Consider the following 20,987-nt stretch of genomic DNA (forward strand, 5'->3'; position numbering starts at 1 on the left):
TATGGCCCTTCCCAATTTGGCTCGAACTTGCCTTCCCTGGGTGCGGGTACGATGGCTTTGCGGAGGACATGGTCGCCTGTCTTGAACTCGCGTCTTCTGACTTTGGAATCATAGTACTTCGTCACCCTCTACTGTTATGCCACCATTCCTACATGTGCTCGGTCTCGGGCTTCTTCCACTAAGTCCAACTCCGTGCGGAGGTCCTCGTCGTTCGGGTCTTCATCAAAAAACTCGGTCCAGAAACTCGGAGAGCCTATTTCCATAGGCACCATGGCCTTGGCCCCGTAGGTTAGGCTGAAGGGTGTCTCTCCGGTAGTCATCCGTAGAGTAGTCCTATATGCCTAGAGTACGCTCGGTAGTTCCTCGACCCACCTTCCCTTGGCCTGATCCAACCGAGTTTTCAGGCCGTGTAACAAGGTTCGATTGGTTACCTTGGTCTGCCCATTGCTCTGGGGTCGATATACGGTAGTGGTTTGATGATCAATCCTTAGGTCGGTGCAGAGAGCTTTGAACTTTCGGTCGGTGAATTGCGTCCCGCTGTCTGTAATGAGGATGCGTAGAATACCGAATCAACAAACAATATCTTGCCAGAAAAAGTTCCGGGCATTTTGTGCGGTAATGCATGCCAGAGCTTCGACTTTCACTCATTTGGTTAAGTAATCCACTACTACCTGGAGGAACTTCTTCTGTGCAACCGCAGTGGGGAAGGGACTAAGGATGTCCATACCCCACTGTGCAAATGGCTACGGGCTTGTGATCGGCTTCAAGGGGACGTAATCTGGAATGTTGCTAGCAACTGTTGCATTTCTGAACTAGCTGAGCTGCGTCTTTCTTCATAGTCGGCCAAAAATAACCTTGCCGGAGTGCCTTGTGTGCCAGAGTGGTCTCCGCAGATACCTTTGTGGATTTGCCTGAGGACGTAATCTGCTTCGGCTAGGGAGAGGCATTTCAGGTATGGGAGAGTACGCGAGCGGCGATAGATCTGACCTTGAATAAGGTAGTACCGGGCTGCTTTGTTCTGTAACCTCTTTGCTTCTATCCGATCTTCCAGAAGTGTACCCTCTCGAATGTACTGTGTAATGGGGTCCATCCAGGATGAACCATGTTGTATCGGGAGGATAAGGAGGGTCGTTGGTGCAATGCTCAACGTGTCCAACCGTACTGTCGTGTCGAGGTCGGCTTTTGGAGAGCTAGCTAGCTTGGACAGTGTATCAGCTCGCATGTTTTCTGCTCGAGGGATCTACTGGATGTTGAAGTGCTCAAGCTGGTGGATGAGCTCTTGCACCTTTTGTAGATAGCTCGCCATGGTAGGCGTTCGCGTCTCGAACTGGTCGTGGATCTGGTTGACTACTAGCTGAGAATCGTTATTAGATGCTTTGAACGTGAATTTGAGAGTGTGCTCTAGCACAATGTTGCCTGGGCTGAGGAGGATGAGGCCGGCCCCGCTGCCTTTCTGATTCGATGAACCGTCCATGTGTAGAGTTGATACTTGTGGCGGCAGGTTTGGGTCTTTGGAAGTAAAGGTACACTCGGCAATGAAGTTTGCCAGGGACTAGGCCTTGATCACGGGACAAGGTGCATACTCAATGTCGAACTCACTAAGCTCTACACTCCACTTGATTAGGTAGCTAGATGCTTCCGACCTTTGAAGGACCTGCTTGAGGGGCTGGTTGGTGAGCACTTTGATGTTGTGGGCTTGGAAATATGGCATGAGCTTCCTGGCCGGGGTGACTAATGCCAATGCCATTTTCTCCAAGTTGGAGTACCGGGTTTCCGCATCGCTGAGAACTTTGCTGGTATAGTGGATCGACCTCTGTACCTGGTCTTCCTATTTAACCAACATCGAGCTGACGACCTCATCCCCAGCTGAGAGGTAGAGCAATAGCTCATCCCCTGGGCTTAGTTTGGTGAGGAGAGGCGGTGAGCTCAAGTACTGCTTCGGCTCTTGAAAGGACCATTCGCATTCCTCGGTCCACTGGAAATCCTTCGGTTGCTTGAGGGCTTTGAAGAAGGGCAAACACCAATCCGCGAATTTGGACATGAATCTGGTGAGGGCGGCTACTCTACCGGTAAGTCGTTACACTTCCTTGTGAGTCCGGGGTGATTGCATGTTGAGGATGGCCTGCATTTTCTCTGAATTTGATTCGATCCCCCTCTGTGTCACCATCAACCCCAGGAATTTACCCGAGCCAACCCTGAAGCGCATTTGGTTGGGTTCAGCTTCATCTTATACTTCCTGAGGGTATCGAAGACTTCTTTTAGGTCGGAAAGGTGGTGCTCAGCCTTTTTGCTCTTCACAAGCATGTCGTTGACGTATGCTTCCACGTTTCGGCCGAGTTGGTCTTTGAACACCTCATTCACCAAAGTGGCGCCGACGTTCTTGAGGCCAAAGGGCATCACCCTATAGCAATATAAGCCACGATCAGTGATGAAAGTTGTTTTCTCGTAGTCATCAAGGTGCATTCGGATCTGGTTGTACCCAGAGAAAGCATCCATAAAGCTCAAGAGTTCATGGCCTGCCGTTGCGTCAACGAGTTGGTCGATCCTCAATAGAGGAAAGATGTCTTTGGGGAAGGCTTTATTTAGGTCAGTGAAGTCGATGCATATCCTCCACTTCCCATTGGCTTTGTTCACCATTACCACGTTAGCCAGCTAGTCGGGGTATTTAACTTCTCGAATGAAGCCAACGATGAGCAACTTTTGCACTTTGTCTGCGATCACTTGCCACCATTCTATTGCGAAGCTCCTCTTCTTTTGCTTGATAGGTCGGTAGTGGGGGTCGACGTTCAGGTAGTGCGTGATGACTTTAGGGTCGATCCCCGCCATATCCGCCACTGACTAGGCAAACACGTCAGTGTGGTCCCTCAGGAACTGCACAAGCTCTTCCCGGAGGCGATCATCTAGGAGAGAGCCAATCCGGACCGTCCTCTCGGGGTCTTCTTCATTGATTGGGACCTAGACGAGGTCTTCAACAGGTTGGCCGCACTGTGCTTTTACCTCGTCTTTTAGATCATAGGCATCGGCCATCAATGTTTTTGTAGCTGGGCGTAGTCCCCGACATGAGAGCAAGTAGCATTAACATTGCAGTTCTTTGGTCTCCACGCACCACGCCCACTCCATACTCGGTGGGGAACTTCATGGCGAGGTGGAACATGGAGACCGTGGCCTACAAAGCATTAAGGGTCGGCTTGCCAAGGATGGCATTGTAGGACGAGGGGCAATGAACCACGATCAAGTCTACCATGATTGTTGCGGTAATGTCGCCACCTCCGATCAAGAGGGGAAGGGTTATCCTTCCAGTATGTATGCATGTATATATGTATGTATGTGATGAATCAATTTTTTATGCTAAGTACCTCGTCATTTGGTCTGCTTCCAAGTGGTCGATGGCTCAAAGGCCGAAGTGAACTTTTGTTGGATGAGGACCTGGATGCCGAGTTGGGGGCAGATTAGGTGCCGAGTTAACTGAGCCGAGCTGGGCAAGTTAGGTGCCGAACTGATTGGGCCAAGCTAGGCAGGTTAGGTGACGAGCTGACCAGAGTGCCGAGCTGACCAGAGGGCCGAGCTTCCTATTAGTTGTCGAGCTGACCAAAGGGCCGAGCTGCCTGGTGGCGAGCTGGATTGATTGTTGAGTTTCGTAGTTCTTTAGAGATCTGCAAGGAATCAATGTCAGAGGACCCGGGATGGCTAACCCGGCGAGGTCGCTCCGATGCTTAAGTCAGTACTCTCATAGTAGACTGCGAGATAAAAATCACAAAGTATGAGATCTAGAATATGCTTACTTGCCCCCCTATGCCATTGGGGTTGGTGCTTTTAAATAGGCTTTGTTTGGCGTGGACTTCATGCACCGCATCCGAGATTTTCGAAAAGTCGTCTAAGTAGTCCGAGATTCCCAGAGGCAACCGCCATGCACATTGACCACCCTCCAGATCGTTCGACACATGTGCCAACTTCCAAGGATCGTGAGAGTGTTAGGATATGCATGCCGAATTTTTCGGTGAGCACGTCCCACAGGTCGCCAGGTCGGCGCCTGGGCCAGGCCGCCAGTTCGGCGCCTGTGCCAGGCCGCCAGTTCGTGCCTGGGCCAGACCACCAGGTGGGAGACCATCAACTTGGCTAAGACAAGTTATTGCTTAAGTGGTTCCAGGTGTCACCTACTTGTTCCGAGATGCCATGTATCATAATATCATTGGAGGGCCAAATCCGCCCTCATCAGTATATATGTATATATACTATTAATATATATTATATTATATTATATTATATCAAGTAGTTCTAAATATGTTTAAAAAAAATAAGAAAAAATAAATTTTTAAGTATATAAATAAGAATGACTAATAGAAGGCAGGGCAAATTCGGGGACCCCGTTCCCTATGGGGGCAGGGATGGGTTAGAATTTCTTACCTCACAGGGATTCGGAGTGGGGCATTTGAGTTTGGGGTTAAGGAGGCAAAACCCAATCCTGCCCCACCCTATTGCCATTCCTAAATATTTTATCCTAAATAAAAATTAGAATTCAACTATAATACATTCATTAATATTAATTTCATCTTAAATTTAGATCTCAAATAATCACATTAAGACCTGCTTACTTTTCATTGATAAATTATTCATAAAGAGTATATTTTTACATTTAACAAACTATAATTATTACTGCGTTCAACCAATCACATTTTTTTGCAGTAGTACAATGCGGTGGATGCATGCACATGTTGCCTTAATATAAAATTTGAAAATTTGGCTTAATTATATATTCAATCAATCACATCTTTTGGTGCACAGTGCAATGGATTCATGATTCATCATATATTTTGCCTTTAAAATTAAATTTGAAAAATTAATTTAATCGTACATTCAACCAACCAATTACACGGTGCGGTGGATATATTGTTATATTGTAGATTTTGGCTGAAAATAAATTTGAAAATTTGGCTTAATTGTAATCCATACCCCTTCATTTCTTTTTTCTTTTTTTTGTGCGGGGTGTGGGGGTGGGGGCTGTAAATTGTAAAACATCACTTTTATTGACTCTTGACGACACGTATATCTGATGGGGTTGTTTAGGATATTTTGTTAAAAAACAAGGGGCAAATTCTAGGTTGACCGGAGCATAAGGATTGGATTTAGATTTTGAGGGGTTTGATTTTAGGAGGTAATAAAGTCAAAGTCATTCCAGCAATAGACACTAGCCACTTACAACGCGGCAGCCTAATAGTAATAGGACCCACCGTGCGTTCTAGAAAATTACAAACATATCCTCTATCACCGGAAAACTTCTGCACTTTTTGACGGTGGAGCAGAAAGGGAAATATGGACAGGTTGGGAATTATGGAGCAAGATAATGGGTAAAGTGTAGATATCGAAAAGCGGTTTCCATTTTGTCCAACGTCTCTTGCGCGCAAGCGTGTCTGTTGTCCTGTCCGAACTCCGAACTCCGAACTCCGAACTCCGAACTCCGAACTCCGAAGAATAAGATTATTTAGTCGCAGAATTCAATTCGCGTAATCGCTTTCTTCTTCAACAACCCTCTTTAGAGGCTTTCTTTCTCTTTTCTCCTTCGGTTGCATTTTATACAGAGTATCGTTGAAGGATTTTTTCTTAGTTTTCTTTTATGGAAAGGAAGAACAGAAATAGAAGAGTCAGATCTTTCTCAGAGCTCAACGATCGATGGTTTTACTTTGAGCAGAAATAGGAAAAACAGAGGTACATCATTGAACGTCTTTTCTTCGATATATTTGCAAAAATATATTTCAGATTATTTTCTGTGATCTTAAATTCCGATGGTTGATCGCGGTTAAGATCGGTTTTACTTGCGGTTTCTTTGAACTTTTCGAATGAAAGAAACACAGGTATAAAGACGTGCAATTAATAAATAATGATTAGAATCCTGTGGATTGAAAAGATGCTTAAAAAAAGAGCAAAAGAAGAAAACAAACCTTCTCAACATCCTATATTCTGTAAGATCAAGCTGTAAAACCGTCTTTCCTCTCAGACGTCAAAAAAGTCTATTCTTCCGGAGAGGATCTTACAAGTAACCAGTTCTTCCGGCTCTTTCTGTAGTTAAAAGATTTTGGATATTTGGCTGATAAAATGAAGAACTTAATTTATCTCGTTATTCAAACTTTTTTCTAGGATTTTTTTTTATAATTTATAATTTACAGTTGGAATCACATAAGAATTCCTATAATTTCATATCGTGGTTACCCATAAGATCAGGGGGAATAACTCCGGTGTGTCAACGGGATCAGTCTTTACTGCTTTACTGGTTATGCGGTTCAGACTTCAGACGTGGTGAGACCTGAGACTATAGAGTTCGAGTAGGGGGATTTGGAATCAAGGCCGAAATGGAATTGGATTTGCCAATTCCGTGAATCTCGAGATTCCATCATTTGGACCCTTCTTTCAGTTTCAGCCTCTCGGAATCTGGAAAATCATGAATTCCATGTCTTGGTAGAATTGGTATTCGTTCCTTCCCACATCAGTTATTTCATTTTTGTGGCGGAAATAGAATTTAAATCCACTCTACTCTTTCTTTCTTTCACCTGAAGAGTATAGACACGGCAACATCTTCTGGTCAGAAAATACAGTCAAACAGTGATATCTGTCATTTAGCTATTAATTAAAATGCCTATTACGATCTTGTTGGGAGAACATTTACATTTGGGAAAATTTCCGATTAATATCCTGTACTTCGGGTCTACAGTCACTTTGGTCCTCAAATTTTAAAATGTAACAATTTAATACCTAAAGTTTCAAAATATGATAATTTAGTACCTATTGTTAATTAGTTGTTAATTAACTGTTAAGTGATATTTTAAAAAGACACAAATATCCTTCGAGTGTTGTCTAATTTTCTTTATTAATTATTTAAACACTGATAAAAAATTAATAGTCTCAAATCCTTGCCTCTTCTATTCAAGAAAGTTGGGATCAGCAGAATGTCCACTCAAACGTAATCCCAACTTTCTTTAATGGAAGAAGCGAGGATTTGGGACTGTTAATTTTTTATCAATATTTAGATAATTGAAAAAGAAAATTAAATGACACTCGAAAGGCATTTATATCCTTTTAAAATGTTACTTAACGATATGTTAACTAATGATTAATGGCAGGTATTGAATTATCACATTTTAAAAATTCAATATTGAATTATCGCATTTTAAAATTCAGGAACCAAAGTGACACTAGACACAAAATACAAGATACTAATCGAGAAACATCAAATTTTTCCGATATCATCCTAGAAGCCCATTTATTATAATATGTATATGTAAAAAATAATTATTTTTATTTAAAATTTTGTAAGGAGAAGAAACTGGATCCGAATTAAATCCGAATGGGATATTTTGGATTTGGAATTTCAATGGTTGGATCAGATTCGGATACGACTGGTTCTGATCCAAAATTGACCCGATTTAAGCCATATAGGAAGTACGGAGGAAAGGGTGATATTACTATGTGAGTCACTGATATTATTACTAGTTAAGACTTAGATGACCCCCATCTCTCATTAAATATAAATATTCATTACGAAAGATGTATCATTAAATGTGACATTTTACGTTGAGAGAATCAATTATTGGACCAATAAATAAGACATTTAATTTTAATGTATCATAATTTAAAAGAGGAAGAATTAGCTGAACGCCATGGTAAGGTTGTTCTGTAGACTGTAAAATGATTTTTCACTCCAGTAGTGATAAAGTGCATAGAACTTGCACACGTATGCTATTGGGTGGAAATAACAAAATTATCCCCACAATTTAAGATTTAACTATTGTATTTTGTACGAAATCAATACGCTAGGTTAGTTTGTACTCTATACCGCACCTCCACACGTATGCTATTGTTACGTACAAATAAAAAAAAAATGATGAACTGCACTGATCCTATGAAACGAGCTGGGATTAGGTATAAAATAGAAAAAGCTATGTCGTATACTGAGGTGGAGGAGATTCGCATTGCATTGACTTTGGTGGTGGTTTTCTTTAGGCGAAACCCATATTGGCATGGGATGGGGCTGGGTGCGAGCATGATGATTAATGTCTGAAGTGATGGTAGTTGGATTGCATTGCTGATTGTTTGGGTGTTCAATTAATTAAGATTGATAAGGATGTATGATTTTCACTGAACACGATTGGGAGCATTTCATACTTGCAAAATCAACTGCATAAATGTCTGAAGTGATGGTGGTTGGATTGCATTGCTGATTGTTTGGGTGTTCATTTGGTGGTGCGCTCTCTGGAATGTTCATTTCTACATTTGTACATCTACTCATAAATTTAATATAGAATAGATTATTCTGATTTTCATTTGGTTGCCGACTTTTGCTGTGGATATTGAAGAGGATAATACATGATTAATTGTTGATTGTTGGCAAAAGAGCCTTTAAATCTTTACAGGTCATATGTTGACTTAAGGGATTCCGTTTATTAAGAAAATCTCTTTCATTACTGGAAAATGCACGGCTACGATGTACTTTGGAGTTAGTGTGAAGCACGGCCTTTGAGAAACAAATCTGGTTTTTGAGTTAGGATGGATGAGGCTAGTTCATGAATCCATGTGAACGGAAAATCCCAAAACCCTTCGAATAAATTTCTCAATAAAATTATAAATATAATGTCCAACTACTCTTTACAGTGTCTGTACTTAAATCAACTTTAATGAGCAGCGGAAAAATAAATTTCGAGGTTGTATAAGCGTTTGTCTTGACATTGACACACCTTAATTATCAGAGAGGGGACGCTGGATCAACCCCCATCCTCCCTCATGGCATAGTTATCAGTCTTAACTCTTCTGATTTCATGACGATTGGATAGGATTTTTTTTATAAAATATTCAATTGCAGGAATCGATCACAAAACACAGCGATGTTCACTGTTGCCAGTTCGATTAGGCTGATTATTCTGTTCTCTCTCTCTGCCACAGACGAAAGCATCAAAAGAGAACGAAGAAGAAGAAAGCAAAGCACTTTACACTCAATTTAGGAAAAGATGAGGAAGTCGGTCTCAGCTCCTTTGCTATCTTTCCTCTTCTTTTTCATGGTATCTCTACTACTGAAAGCAACAGTAGGAGACCCAAGAACCCAAACAGTGAAAATCTTTTGCGGGCATCAAAAAGAGCATAATACCACCGCCTTTGTCCCCAACTTCGTCGCCACCATGGAGAACATCAGTGACCAAATGCGCACTACTGGTTTCGGAACCTCAGTCGTGGGCTCAGGACCTGACGCTAACTTCGGCCTTGCCCAATGCTATGGGGACCTCTCCTTGCTCGACTGTGTATTGTGCTACGCTGAGGCTCGTACCATCCTTCCCCAGTGTTTCCCCTACAACGGGGGCCGCATCTTTTTGGACGGTTGCTTTATGCGGGCAGAGAACTATAGCTTTTTCCAGGAGTTCACCGGTCCTAATGACCAGCCCGTGTGTGGGAATGCCACCCGGATGGGACAGAGGTTCCAAGAGTCGGCCAGACGGGCTATTTCTGAAGCAGTTGCGGCCGCACCAAATAATGGAGGCTACGCCAGGGCTGCAGTGCCTGTTTCTGGGTCGGTGAATCAGTCGGCTTATGTTCTGGCCAATTGTTTGAAGACATTGAATGCTAGCTCTTGCAGAGCATGTTTGGACAGCGCATCAGCTTTTGTCACAGGATGCTTGCCATGGTCAGAGGGTCGGGCTCTGAATACGGGTTGCTTCATGAGGTACTCAGACAAAGATTTCTTGAACTCTGAGACGACTAACGGAAGCTCCAAAGGTACCCACAATGCCTCAGCAGTTTCAACACCATTCAAATTGCAGTTCGATGTGTAGGACCAAATATGATAACACAGTCAATTGTCATTTACAGCAGTGACTCAACACCAACTTATGAATACCGTAATAAGCTGTATTACCTGATTGTTGCAATGTGGCTTCTGCAGGGAACACAGTAGTGATGGTAGTTGCTATTTTAAGTTCTGTAGCCGTCGTGGCTGTTGGAGTGGCCATCGGGACTTATATTTGGAGACACAGAAGAATACAAAAGAAAAGAAGAGGTACAATACTACAATACTTGAAAACGTATTATTAACTTTCCTATCTCTGTTGAATTTTCATGATTATGTTTTTGGATTGTAAAAACATCACTTCCAGAAACTAGTACTTACCATCTCAGAGCAATAAAGTTCTAAAAGATTCTAAACAGAGAGCTTTAACGAGGCAATCAACTACGTTCTAACCTAGTTGAGAACAATGATGGTGATCTCTGGCTTTCCTTTTTCTGAATTTCTGTATTTATTTTCTGGGATTCCAGGTTCAAATGATGCAGTAAAACTGGCAAAGACCCTTAATGACAGTAGCTTGAACTTCAAGTACTCTACACTAGAGAAGGCCACTGGATCTTTTGATGACGCCAACAAGCTTGGGCATGGAGGATTTGGGACAGTTTACAAGGTAATTTGCCTACAGATGTGCAACTGCGCATCACCACCAGTTGCTGGTAACTTTAAAGAGTGGAATTACAAACACTAACTTCTAATAAGTCAGAATTTTTAAGATTTCAGCAAACTGCTTTTATTATCTTCTTTTATTTGCATCTTTAATTAAATTAATCACCTCCATTGTAGGGTGTTCTGCCTGATGGAAGAGAGATTGCTGTAAAGAGGCTTTTTTTTAACAACAAACATAGAGCTGCAGATTTCTACAATGAAGTTAATATTATAAGCAGTGTGGAGCACAAAAATCTGGTCAGGCTGTTGGGTTGTAGTTGTTCCGGACCAGAAAGCCTTCTTGTCTATGAATTCCTCCCAAACAAGAGCCTTGATCGCTTCCTCTTTGGTATGATATAAAACTTCAGTAATTGTCCTTTCCTCTTACGATTACAGTGCTCAAAAAAAATTGCTGAACAACCAAAAATAGGTGTTTTCACCATTCCATACAGTTGAGCTAAGCTAAAAGCACATAGCATCTGATCTTCAATCTACTCCTTTGAACAATGATAACTACCAATACTACTAAACAATTGCTACTTCTGTGAAGTATGGTAGATTCTAAATTATTTGAATTTGTCTTCGTGTTTTCTTTCTTACAAGATACAACTATTTAACAAGTGTATAATTATTTTATTGTCTTGTGGCAAAATAGACTCAAACAGAGGGAAAGCATTGAACTGGGAGAAAAGATTTGAAATAATTGTAGGGACATCAGAAGGTTTGGTGTATCTTCATGAGAACAACAAGATCAGAATAATCCATAGAGATATAAAAGCCAGTAATATCCTATTGGACTCAAAGCTCCGGGCGAAAATTGCTGATTTTGGGTTAGCAAGGTCTTTCCAAGAAGATAAAAGTCACATAAGCACTGCAATTGCAGGAACTCTGTAAGTTTCTATTCCTTCTGAGCGTTTCCACACTCTGACATGCATTTATTGTAAACTTATCAATTAGGGAGATTGGTACATATGCATGTAGATATTAAATTTTTATTTGAATGAGTATAAATTTAGATTCCTTTCTTTGGATCCAAAGAGGATACATGGCTCCAGAGTACCTAGCTCATGGTCAGTTAACAGAAAAGGCAGATGTCTATAGTTTTGGAGTGCTTTTGCTAGAGATTGTTACTGGAAGACAAAACAATAGAAGTAAAACATCTGAATACTCGGACAGTCTTGTCAATTCTGTAAGTCTCTAGAACAGTTTTCTTGTACTCATATCTACCATTCTCTGTACTGCTTGCATAATTCAAGTTTAACCATTTATTTTCTTCATTTTCCCCATTGCAACTGGGTGCAACAGGTATGGAGGAAATTCCAAGAGGGAACAGTAGAGGACCTTTTTGATCCAAATTTGATGCTGCATAACTATGATATCAACAGCACCATTAAGAAGGATATTTTGAGGGTGGTACATGTGGGACTTCTGTGCACACAAGAGGTCCCTTCATTACGGCCATCAATGTCGAAGGCACTACATATGATGTTAAAGAAAGACGAAGACCTCCCAGCACCGACCAACCCACCTTTTATCGACGAAAATACCATGGAGTTCAATGACACGTGTGAAAACCCATGTAAACATCTTCATGCCACATCTTCGCCTTCAGTTGCCAGTGTCTCCTACAGTTCGTTTTATCCCAGGTGAAATCATAGAAATGTGAATAAAAGAATTACCTCATACTGGAAACACCCTTCCACCTAATGCTGCTTCAATTAAAAGCTCCAGCAACAAGAAAGTAGAGTTTCACACCGCTGAATCAATTGCGAGCAATATATGATCTATGGGCTGGCATGCAACAGCTTGACAAATCATATACTGTTGACAAGCTGATGATAGAGAAGAGCTGATCTGAGAGAAAATTTTGAATGAAAGGCAAACTTGTAGAACTAATAAACTTTATTACTATTGTTATTGAATTTTGGCTTATTGAATGCATGCCAGCTTGTAAACTGGTTTAAATTATTCTCTTGGTCTTTTAGTTAGGGTATTCACTAGACAACAACTTTTCGAGGACCCTACAAAGCTCAGCTAGGTATTTTTGTAACAGTGCAATCGTTGGTCAACGATGTACATGACCAAATCGTCTCAGTCCTCATCTTGTCACTGATCAGAGTCATCTCTAATCCCTCCATGATGTGCTCATTTCTTATTGGGGTATCTCCTGGTCATCTATCTTAATAGCACCAAGATTGTTGCTTAATATTTTTACTCGAGTTGCAAACTTGCAATAAGCCAGTAAGTATATTTTGTTTTAGTCAATGTAAATATTGTGGATTTAGATTACAAAAGAATTCTTAACCTAAAGTTGCAGTTTAACTGATGATAAACTTGCATTCTTCTGAACAAACTTGGAAAACTTGCAAAGAGAATGCGAAGCAAGTGGAAATTCCTATTTAACGAGTTGCTACTAAATTTCCCATGAGGCCTCCAGCTATCTCATAATGTTTGGCACTGGAAAATCCTACTTCCATGGCAAGTTCCTCTAGCTCTCTGCCTGCATCAGAACATTGTAGAATATTATATTCACTTTCCATTCTCCATATTCTCACTCAAATTACACTGGAACAAACAGAACCTATTTAATAAAAAGTTGACGATTAAATGAAACAATTATAGCAAGGATCATTCACTAAGAACTTGGTCCCATTTTGTGTGCAGCACACCATTTACTTTGGAAAAGGGTGAAAGTTTTTGCTGAAACATTTCAATCTAATAAAAAAAAATCTCCCTTTACATTGATAACAACAGAGCCTATACAACAAATAGTTTATCATCATTAAATGAACAACTATAGTGAGGATCACTCATTAAGAAGTTCGTAAGTTCCAAGCATACTATAAACATGTTTCATACAGGATAAAGGTTATCTGTGCAGAGCAGCCACAGTTTCCCGCTAGGATTTGGAACAAGTTCATATGAACCATGTACCAACATAGTACTTAACTATTTGAAGTTTCCATGGAAGAAATTTTGCACATGATTACATGATGGAGATGAGTTGGCCTGACAGATGTGGACACCAGGTCTTGCACCTACTCTCCCATATCTACAAATGCAATAACTGAAAGGCAGCCTTGTTGTAGGAATCCAATACACATCACGATTAATAACAATGACACTTGAGTTGCAGGCAGATTTTTTGGGAAAAAGTTCCCTAATCTGGTCAAATAAGGATCTTCCTGCCTGCCATATTTCTGCCATGTGGAGGAACAATATCTGAGACATCCACCATGTAGGGAACCCCCTCAGTTGGCCAGCTGTGCAATCTGCTGTTCAACATCAGACTGTGCCTAACCTTCTCTAGTGTCTCTCACAAGTACTTTTGGCTATTCAATATTTGATATTACACTTGCCTGAAAAAGGGTTTCTTCTGACCATTGGATTAAAAGTTCAATTTTCCATATTTATTCGTGCCTTCTTGTCTACCCAAACCTGTTACCAATTCTTGTTTGGCTCTGTGGGCAGAAATCTCTTTACATCAAAAATAGAACCCCCCCCCCCACCACAAAAAAGATGAAACGTTAAAATCCTCACTAGAGAAATATTTCAGATATTATTTTCACCCCTTTTACAGAATTACTTTGTCTTTCACCTCCCTTCCAATTTTTTTTTGTTCTGATGTAAATGTACAGAAATTAAGTTTTTTGCATGAAAGGGACAAAAATAACTGAAACATTTCAGTCTGATAACTTATCTATACATTTTACATTGAAATGAAAGGATCCTTTGTTAAATATTTCTGAATAAAGATAAAATGTCCTATAGTCAATATTATATTCTTACGATATAATTTCCACATGCATGCACCTCTCAGACAGTTTATTTTCACCAAGACCTTACCAGTTAAGAATTCACGGATTGAACTTTTCAAGTATGTATACTCCTTGGCCAGGTTGTAATTGCTTGCCACCGGAACAACAACATTATCAATCATCCATTCCTTGCAAAATGGAAATGCTCAATATCATCATTTTTTACCAATATATGCAAATAAAATATGGAATTAAGATTTTGAAATACTAAAACTTGTCAATACCCTAGACAAAATTAAAAATTTTAAAATAATAACGTTGTAAACAATTAATGGGAGAGGAAAAAGCAACAAAAACATTTCCTCAAATTGGAATAGATACTAAATAGCAACATAGGCCACCCATCAAGAAGATTGAAAGAAGATATAATGGATGCACCAGTCTGAATATGAACTCCCAAATTATCTAGTTAACTTTTCATGTACTTTATGCCTCTACAAATAATCCATAGCAAGGGAGAGAGTGAGGTGGGATGTCGCCCATAGAATTGGAGCAGGATGGGCAAATTGGAGGGGGGCATCCAAAGCTCTATGCGATGGGAGAAAACCACTTAAGACAAATGGAAAACCTTATAAAATGGTTATAAGGCTAACATGGTCAGTATACATGTTATGAATCTGGATCTGATGGATAAACCGGTCCAAAGTAATGTAGAAGTAGTTCCTATAGGTGGTAAAATGAGAGAAAGTAGAATAAGATGGTTTGGTTATGTGCAAAGAAAGCCATCTACACAACTAATGAGAAGAAGTGATTTGTTACAAGTTGAAGAGTTTAGAAGAGCAAGGGGAATGGATTGAGGTAGTTAGAAATGATTTAAAGGCCCATAATTTCACAATGATCAAGGCATTGAACAGAGAAGAATGGCGGAAAAGGATTCATGTAGCCAACTCCATATAGTTGAGATAAGGCCTAATTGAGTTTAGTCAATTACTTTATGCCTCTATGAACTCAAAATTGGGTAGCTATCTGTCCTTCAATGTTCCCATGCAATTTTGTTTCAATATATCAGTGTAACAGTCCATGATCAGTAAACCTTTCATGTCATGCATCTGGATCTAATGGATAGACCAGTCCAAAGTAATCTAAGAAACTCTTTACATCATGAGGATAGCAATGCAGTATTGATTTCAAAGAAATCAACGAATACAATAATAATGAAGATTGCATGCAATGCCTTGATATATTGTGATAAGTACCTGAATTGTGGTAGTAAATTGTTCTGTGCTCTTGTTGAAGTCCAAAATTGATACTCTGGAGCCTGAAATGCTCAGGATAAGTTTAGAAATCCTACCATACAAACTACAATTTTTCTTTCTTAAGAAACAAAATAGGGAGTTAATAAAAGTACCTGGTTTCAGGACTCGAAACATTTCCTTCATGGCTTTACTCCTATCCACTAAATTCCGCAGCCCATAACCAATAGTAATTGCATCAAAATAACCATTGGGAAAAGGTAAATCAAGTGCATCACCTTCAACCCATCTGCAATTGTTGTAATTAATCATTTAAGTATGAAAATAGAAAAGAAGGTTGATCTCGCTGGTCGATAGAAGTATGCAAATTTAAATTTCAATGACTCAGATCCAGTCATAAAGGGTTGAACTAAAAATGTGTATATCTCTATGTCCAGTCATAAAAGGTTGAATTAAATATGTGTATATCTCTAAGTCCAGTCATAAAAGGTTGAACTAAAAATGTGTACATCTCTAAGTCTAGTCATAAAAAGTTGAACTAAAAATGTGTATCTCTAAGTCCCCCTGAAGTACAGTGCACAATGGGCAACTTAAAATTGTGAGTCCGTGACATATTGAGCACACTCAAAAAAACAGAAAGCTTCATCAGGAAGCTTGAGAAAGAAGCTTTACAATTTTTGGTTCAGTAGTGATGTTAGTGTTCTGACCAAATGCTAGATTTACCAATGCTCACACAATGTTTTTGTAGCAAGCTTTCCAAAGCAAGTCTTGTCGAAAGGATGCCACCAGTAATTGATTCTTTGAGAAGTCAAGACCAGTTACCTGCGAATTGTAACCAGGTTATCAAGTAGAAAATGCAACTTCCATTAACTACTAACTGAACTTACGGTTTGAAGTAACAGGCAGCCAACATTTTATGGATAAATAAAGAAAACCAAGGTCTGCTAGTCTTGAGGTCTGACCCCATCAAGAGATGAAATGGGATCCATATCTTCCTACAGTGGACGAGTTTCAGGCTTTTAGCCCAACAGACCCAAATTACTGTATGTGTAGAAAAGCTTGTCACTTCAAACATGGTTGAATTGTTGACAGAGGCCCTCGGATGGAGCTCTGGTGAGTAATAACAGTAAACAAAGACCACCAAATTGTTGAAAGAAAAAAAGATTAAATAAATCTATCTATCTATATTACTATAAAAAGTACAAATAGGGTCTAAGATTTCTGGAAATTTTTTGGACTAAAATACCCCTTTTTGGAATAGGGTCCCTATCTATTATCAGAGCAGAAAATGTAATTTGAATACTATTATTCATTGCATTCAATTCCCTCTCATTAAATTCCATTTAAGGTATTAACTCATTCACCCTCATTTAACCATACATTTAAGGCATTTTTGTTTCTTTTAATTATTAAATTCCACTAATTAAATCCATACATAAATAATTCTAATAACATAAAAACTTGTACTTTTGAAACTGACTTGGAAAAGCAGTATTTTTATGTAGTTGTAAGAAATTAAACAATTTGGGTCAAATAGGCCAACCCATGTTGCATTGTTGCCACAGTTAAATAATAAAAAATTAAAACTTGATAAAATGCAAAAAAAAATATAGAAATTAAAGAAAATTTTGGGAACATCTTTAATATCATATATTCATCATATTAGACAAGAATAAGTATGATAAATAAGAAATACTTTTATTAATGACGGAAAGGGAATATAAAATTTAAAACCAATTGGAAATAAAATTGTTTTCCTATTCTCTCTCATTAAGTCTCATATCTAAGGTATATTCTCTCATTAAATCCTATATTTAAGATATATTTTTCTCATCATTAAATTCTATTAATTAAAACCATAACATTGATTTTAATAGTATAAAAATAAATAATTTGAAAATAAAACCATTTTCATCCCTCCCAGTGGTGGGTAAGCAATTCAACCATTTGAGTCAAATGGGTTAACCAATAATGCCATAATCAAATAATAAAAAATCAAAATAAATAATATATAAAAGTACAAGAAAAAAGAATTGAGAATATCTCTAATATTATTTATTCATTATACTAAATAAAATTAAGTATGAAATGTAAGAAATATTTTTATTAACAATGAAAATGAAATTACAAATCTAAGATAAACCTTGAAATTAAATTAAATAATGTCATAGTCAAATAATAAAATTTTTAAAATAAAAACAAAAAATCACAAAAATAAAGAAAAAATTAGAGAACAATCTGGGCACATATTTGATGTTATATATATAAATAAAATAAAATATTAGGTCATCTATAATATTATACATTCATCATATTGAACAAAAATAAGTATTATACATAATTTTATCAATGATGGAAATACAATAATAAATGGTTGGGGTGGTAGGTTAGTTGTTTGGGTCAAATGGATTAACCAATGATGTTATAGTAAAATAATAAATTTTTAAAAAATAAAAAGGTACAAAGAATCAAATAAAAATTAAGTATGATAAACAAACGTTATTCATATAATGTAGATGAAATATATAATTTAAAATTGATTTGAAAGCAAGGCTACTTTCCTATCTAGATGGTGGGTCAATGATCAAACTTTTCAAGTAAACTCGTGGTGATGTCATAATTGAATAATAAATATTTAAAAAAGATAGAACACAAAAATTGAAAAGTATACAATTTCGTCAAAAATATTTGGGAACATTTCTAATGTTATATATTCATCATATTAAATAAAAAATTGTTAAAATAAAATTTACTTTTATTTATGATGAAAATGGAATACAAAATAATACAACAACACCAACAATAATAATAAATTAATAATAATTGTCATTGTAAAGAAAACAAAGGTATGTTTTGTAATTTAAAGTTACAACTGCAAGCACGTCCACATTTACTAGTATAATAAAAACAAAAGAAAAAAAAAAGAATGTTTACCATTATTAATTATTAATAGTAAAAATAAAATGAAAGGAAAAAAGAAAAAGTATGTAGGCAAACCTTCCCACGAGATCCAATTTTCTCTGACAAAAGGAATGTCAGATCCCCACTTCCACAACACAAATCAAGCACGCAGTCTCCTTCTTTAGCCCTGCAAGAATTATATGTCACGATTTCAAAAGCAATAATAATAAAAATTTCTTTCTGGGTAATAACTACAGAAAAACCATAGAAAAAAATGAAAAGAAAAAGACTACGAAAAGAAAACTAATTAATTAACAAGAAAATTTGATGTTTTTGATAAAAAATGGAATTGAAAGTGTTAGTTTAAAATTGCATACCCGCTCCAGGAGACGGCCATCCTTTTCCACACGCGATGTTGCCCCAAACTCAGTAAATCATTCAGCTGAAAAAAAAAATAATTAATAGTCAGATTGTATACTTCCGCAGGACAATTTGGCGCCCTATTAGAACGTAATAAGTCGTCGCCGGTGATAATTAATTGAAATAGAAATAAATAAATAAATAAATAAAAGCGAGTTTGGGGTATGGAATGAAAAGAATGTGCAGGTGGCGGACGTTATCGTAGACGGGAGCAATGCGGCTAAAGAGTGCTTGGCGATCCCCTGCACATCGCACAGACCGATAACCACCGGAGAATGAGACTTTACTTTTTGAACGAAAGGGTACAACGCAGTGACCGGAGAACGGAGAATGACAAAGGAGGAGTGAAGCCATCCCCGGTACTCTGCTTCGGCTTATCCTCGCTCCTCCGTCGGCTTTCTTTCAGCCTGGAAGAGAAAAGCTGGAATTCATTGACGAGGTTGCCCCTGAGAGGGATGAAGCGCTGCGTCTTCAGGCTTTCCGTGGTGTGTTTGGTAAAAAAGCTATCGGCTGTCAGTCAGTCATTTGAGAGGCTGTAGCTTATCCGTACAAACGGGCGATCAATAGTTCAAATTAGGGTGATCATTCTTTCAGCCCGGCCCGACTCGGAAATTTCGGGCTTTGGGCCTGGGTTTTGTGTTGAGGGTCGGTTTACTCATCAAGTTTACAAATTTTAAGATGGGGCCTGGGCTTAATACTTCAAACCCGATCCGTATATATTTGAACATATATAATATATATAAGACTTTTTGCAAAATAAATGACAAAGTAGGGTTGTTCACGGGTCGGGTTGGGTCGATTTATTGAGATTTTTTCAATTGACCCGACTTAGTCGGGTTACCTGAAATTGAAACTAAAACCGAAACCAACTATGTGTTAAGCAAAACCGACCTGATCGGTTTGAGTCAAGTTGGGTCGGTTTGGGTCGATTTCAACTCTAAGTTCAACCATGGTAATAAATTGGTAGATTGGAGAAAGAAGACTGAAATTTGATGTAAAAAAGGACACCTAATTCTATTAGAGAAAGAAGACTGAAATTAGTAGGGGGGCGGACCAAGTTAGAATAGAAGTTATCAAGAAAATAGAAAATCAAACTGTATTAGAGAAAAAAGACTGAAATTTGTATATTTCAAGAAACCTTCTAATCCAAGTAAAAAAAGACACTTAATTCTAATTGTAATTGGTTGCCTATTTCGTGTAAAAGACCATAAAAACTAGGATCCTTTGATTTTTTTCTTTAAATTTTTTCAAAAAAATTTATTGTCTAATTGTCTTACAATACTTGCCATTAGTGTCATTCCTAACTAGAAAACTAGAAATTAAGTTAGGTTGTAACTACTAACTACTAACTACTAAGTCGGTTCGGTTTCGGTTTTTACATATGAAAACTGAAACTGATCCGAACCATCGGTTTATGATTTTTTACAATCCGAAACCGACCGGTACTGAAAAAAACCTGGCCGACTCAAATTAGGTCAGTCCAAATTGATCAATTTGGTCAGTTTGAATCTTCTTATGAACAGCCCTATGACAACGTTTGATAAATTTACAAATTCAGTTATCTTTAGAAAAATATGACCAAATCAGAGAGATTGACAAAATTTAAAAAATTTTGGACAAAATTGCTTTTAATTAAAAATAAAAAAGAAAGCTAGACACTGACAACAGTATCCATCTTTTGCTTTTTTCTGATCAAAACCCCTTCCCTTATAATACAAGTTATGAAAGTGGACCTGACTTTTCAAAGTAATTACAAAGTTAAAAAGGAAATTTGATCATATTTCTAATCATTGGAGATTAACAAAACAAAGACTCCGACAATGATATCGTGGTGCTGTCACAAGTTTAGAGAATTGAAGCATTGCACTTTGTAGCAACTGCTCCAAATCCTTTGCTGTGAACATATATTTCTTTAATATATTCTCAACATTGAATAAAATCCTACTGTGGGGTTCCCCGTCTTTTTTCACCACCACAATTGTGGGAATTAGTAACCAAAACCGTAGTAGGAATTGGGGGAACCAGTAGTCATACTTTGTTTCGGTTTGAGGGTAGAAGACGTGGTTCAGTTCTGTTTTGTTTTGATGTTCAGTGGGGTTTGGACCTGGTCACTTGGAAAAAAATGAAAGATGGGAAGAAGGGGTTGTTGAATCTGGGAAGCTGACAGGTTGCTGATCCTACTATTAGGTT

At 38.3% G+C, this 20,987-nt stretch overlaps 2 protein-coding genes across 4 annotated transcripts; one reads left to right on the plus strand and one right to left on the minus strand.

Annotated features, from left to right (window-relative positions):
• Positions 1–5,501: 5,501 nt before the first annotated feature.
• Positions 5,502–12,463, plus strand: CRK2 (cysteine-rich RLK (RECEPTOR-like protein kinase) 2). Its single transcript, XM_010252865.3, has 8 exons — positions 5,502–5,703; positions 8,929–9,753; positions 9,920–10,033; positions 10,291–10,430; positions 10,604–10,814; positions 11,121–11,355; positions 11,504–11,654; positions 11,771–12,463. The coding sequence occupies exons 2-8, from the start codon at positions 8,994–8,996 to the stop codon at positions 12,113–12,115; spliced, it is 1,956 nt and encodes a 651-aa protein (XP_010251167.1). The 5' UTR covers positions 5,502–5,703; positions 8,929–8,993; the 3' UTR covers positions 12,116–12,463.
• A 230-nt stretch (positions 12,464–12,693) lies between these two features.
• On the minus strand, positions 12,694–19,293 carry MENG (S-adenosyl-L-methionine-dependent methyltransferases superfamily protein). 3 transcript variants are annotated; one of them, XM_010252863.3, is made up of 8 exons: positions 18,993–19,293; positions 18,755–18,819; positions 18,474–18,564; positions 16,210–16,298; positions 15,632–15,765; positions 15,480–15,541; positions 14,312–14,411; positions 12,694–12,965 (listed from the first exon to the last, which is right to left on the minus strand). In XM_010252863.3, exons 1-8 carry the CDS (start codon positions 19,149–19,151, stop codon positions 12,865–12,867), a joined length of 801 nt encoding a protein of 266 aa, XP_010251165.1. In that variant the 5' UTR covers positions 19,152–19,293; the 3' UTR covers positions 12,694–12,864. The 3 variants fall into 3 exon arrangements, with proteins under 3 accessions (XP_010251165.1, XP_088757744.1, XP_010251166.1); XM_010252864.3 differs by having other exon boundaries at positions 12,819–12,961; XM_088901618.1 differs by having other exon boundaries at positions 15,480–15,765.
• Between the last annotated feature and the right edge of the window lie 1,694 nt (positions 19,294–20,987).

This window comes from Nelumbo nucifera, chromosome 3 (genome assembly GCF_055504915.1).
Source record: "Nelumbo nucifera cultivar China Antique chromosome 3, China Antique-T2T, whole genome shotgun sequence".
Taxonomy (NCBI): domain Eukaryota; kingdom Viridiplantae; phylum Streptophyta; class Magnoliopsida; order Proteales; family Nelumbonaceae; genus Nelumbo; species Nelumbo nucifera.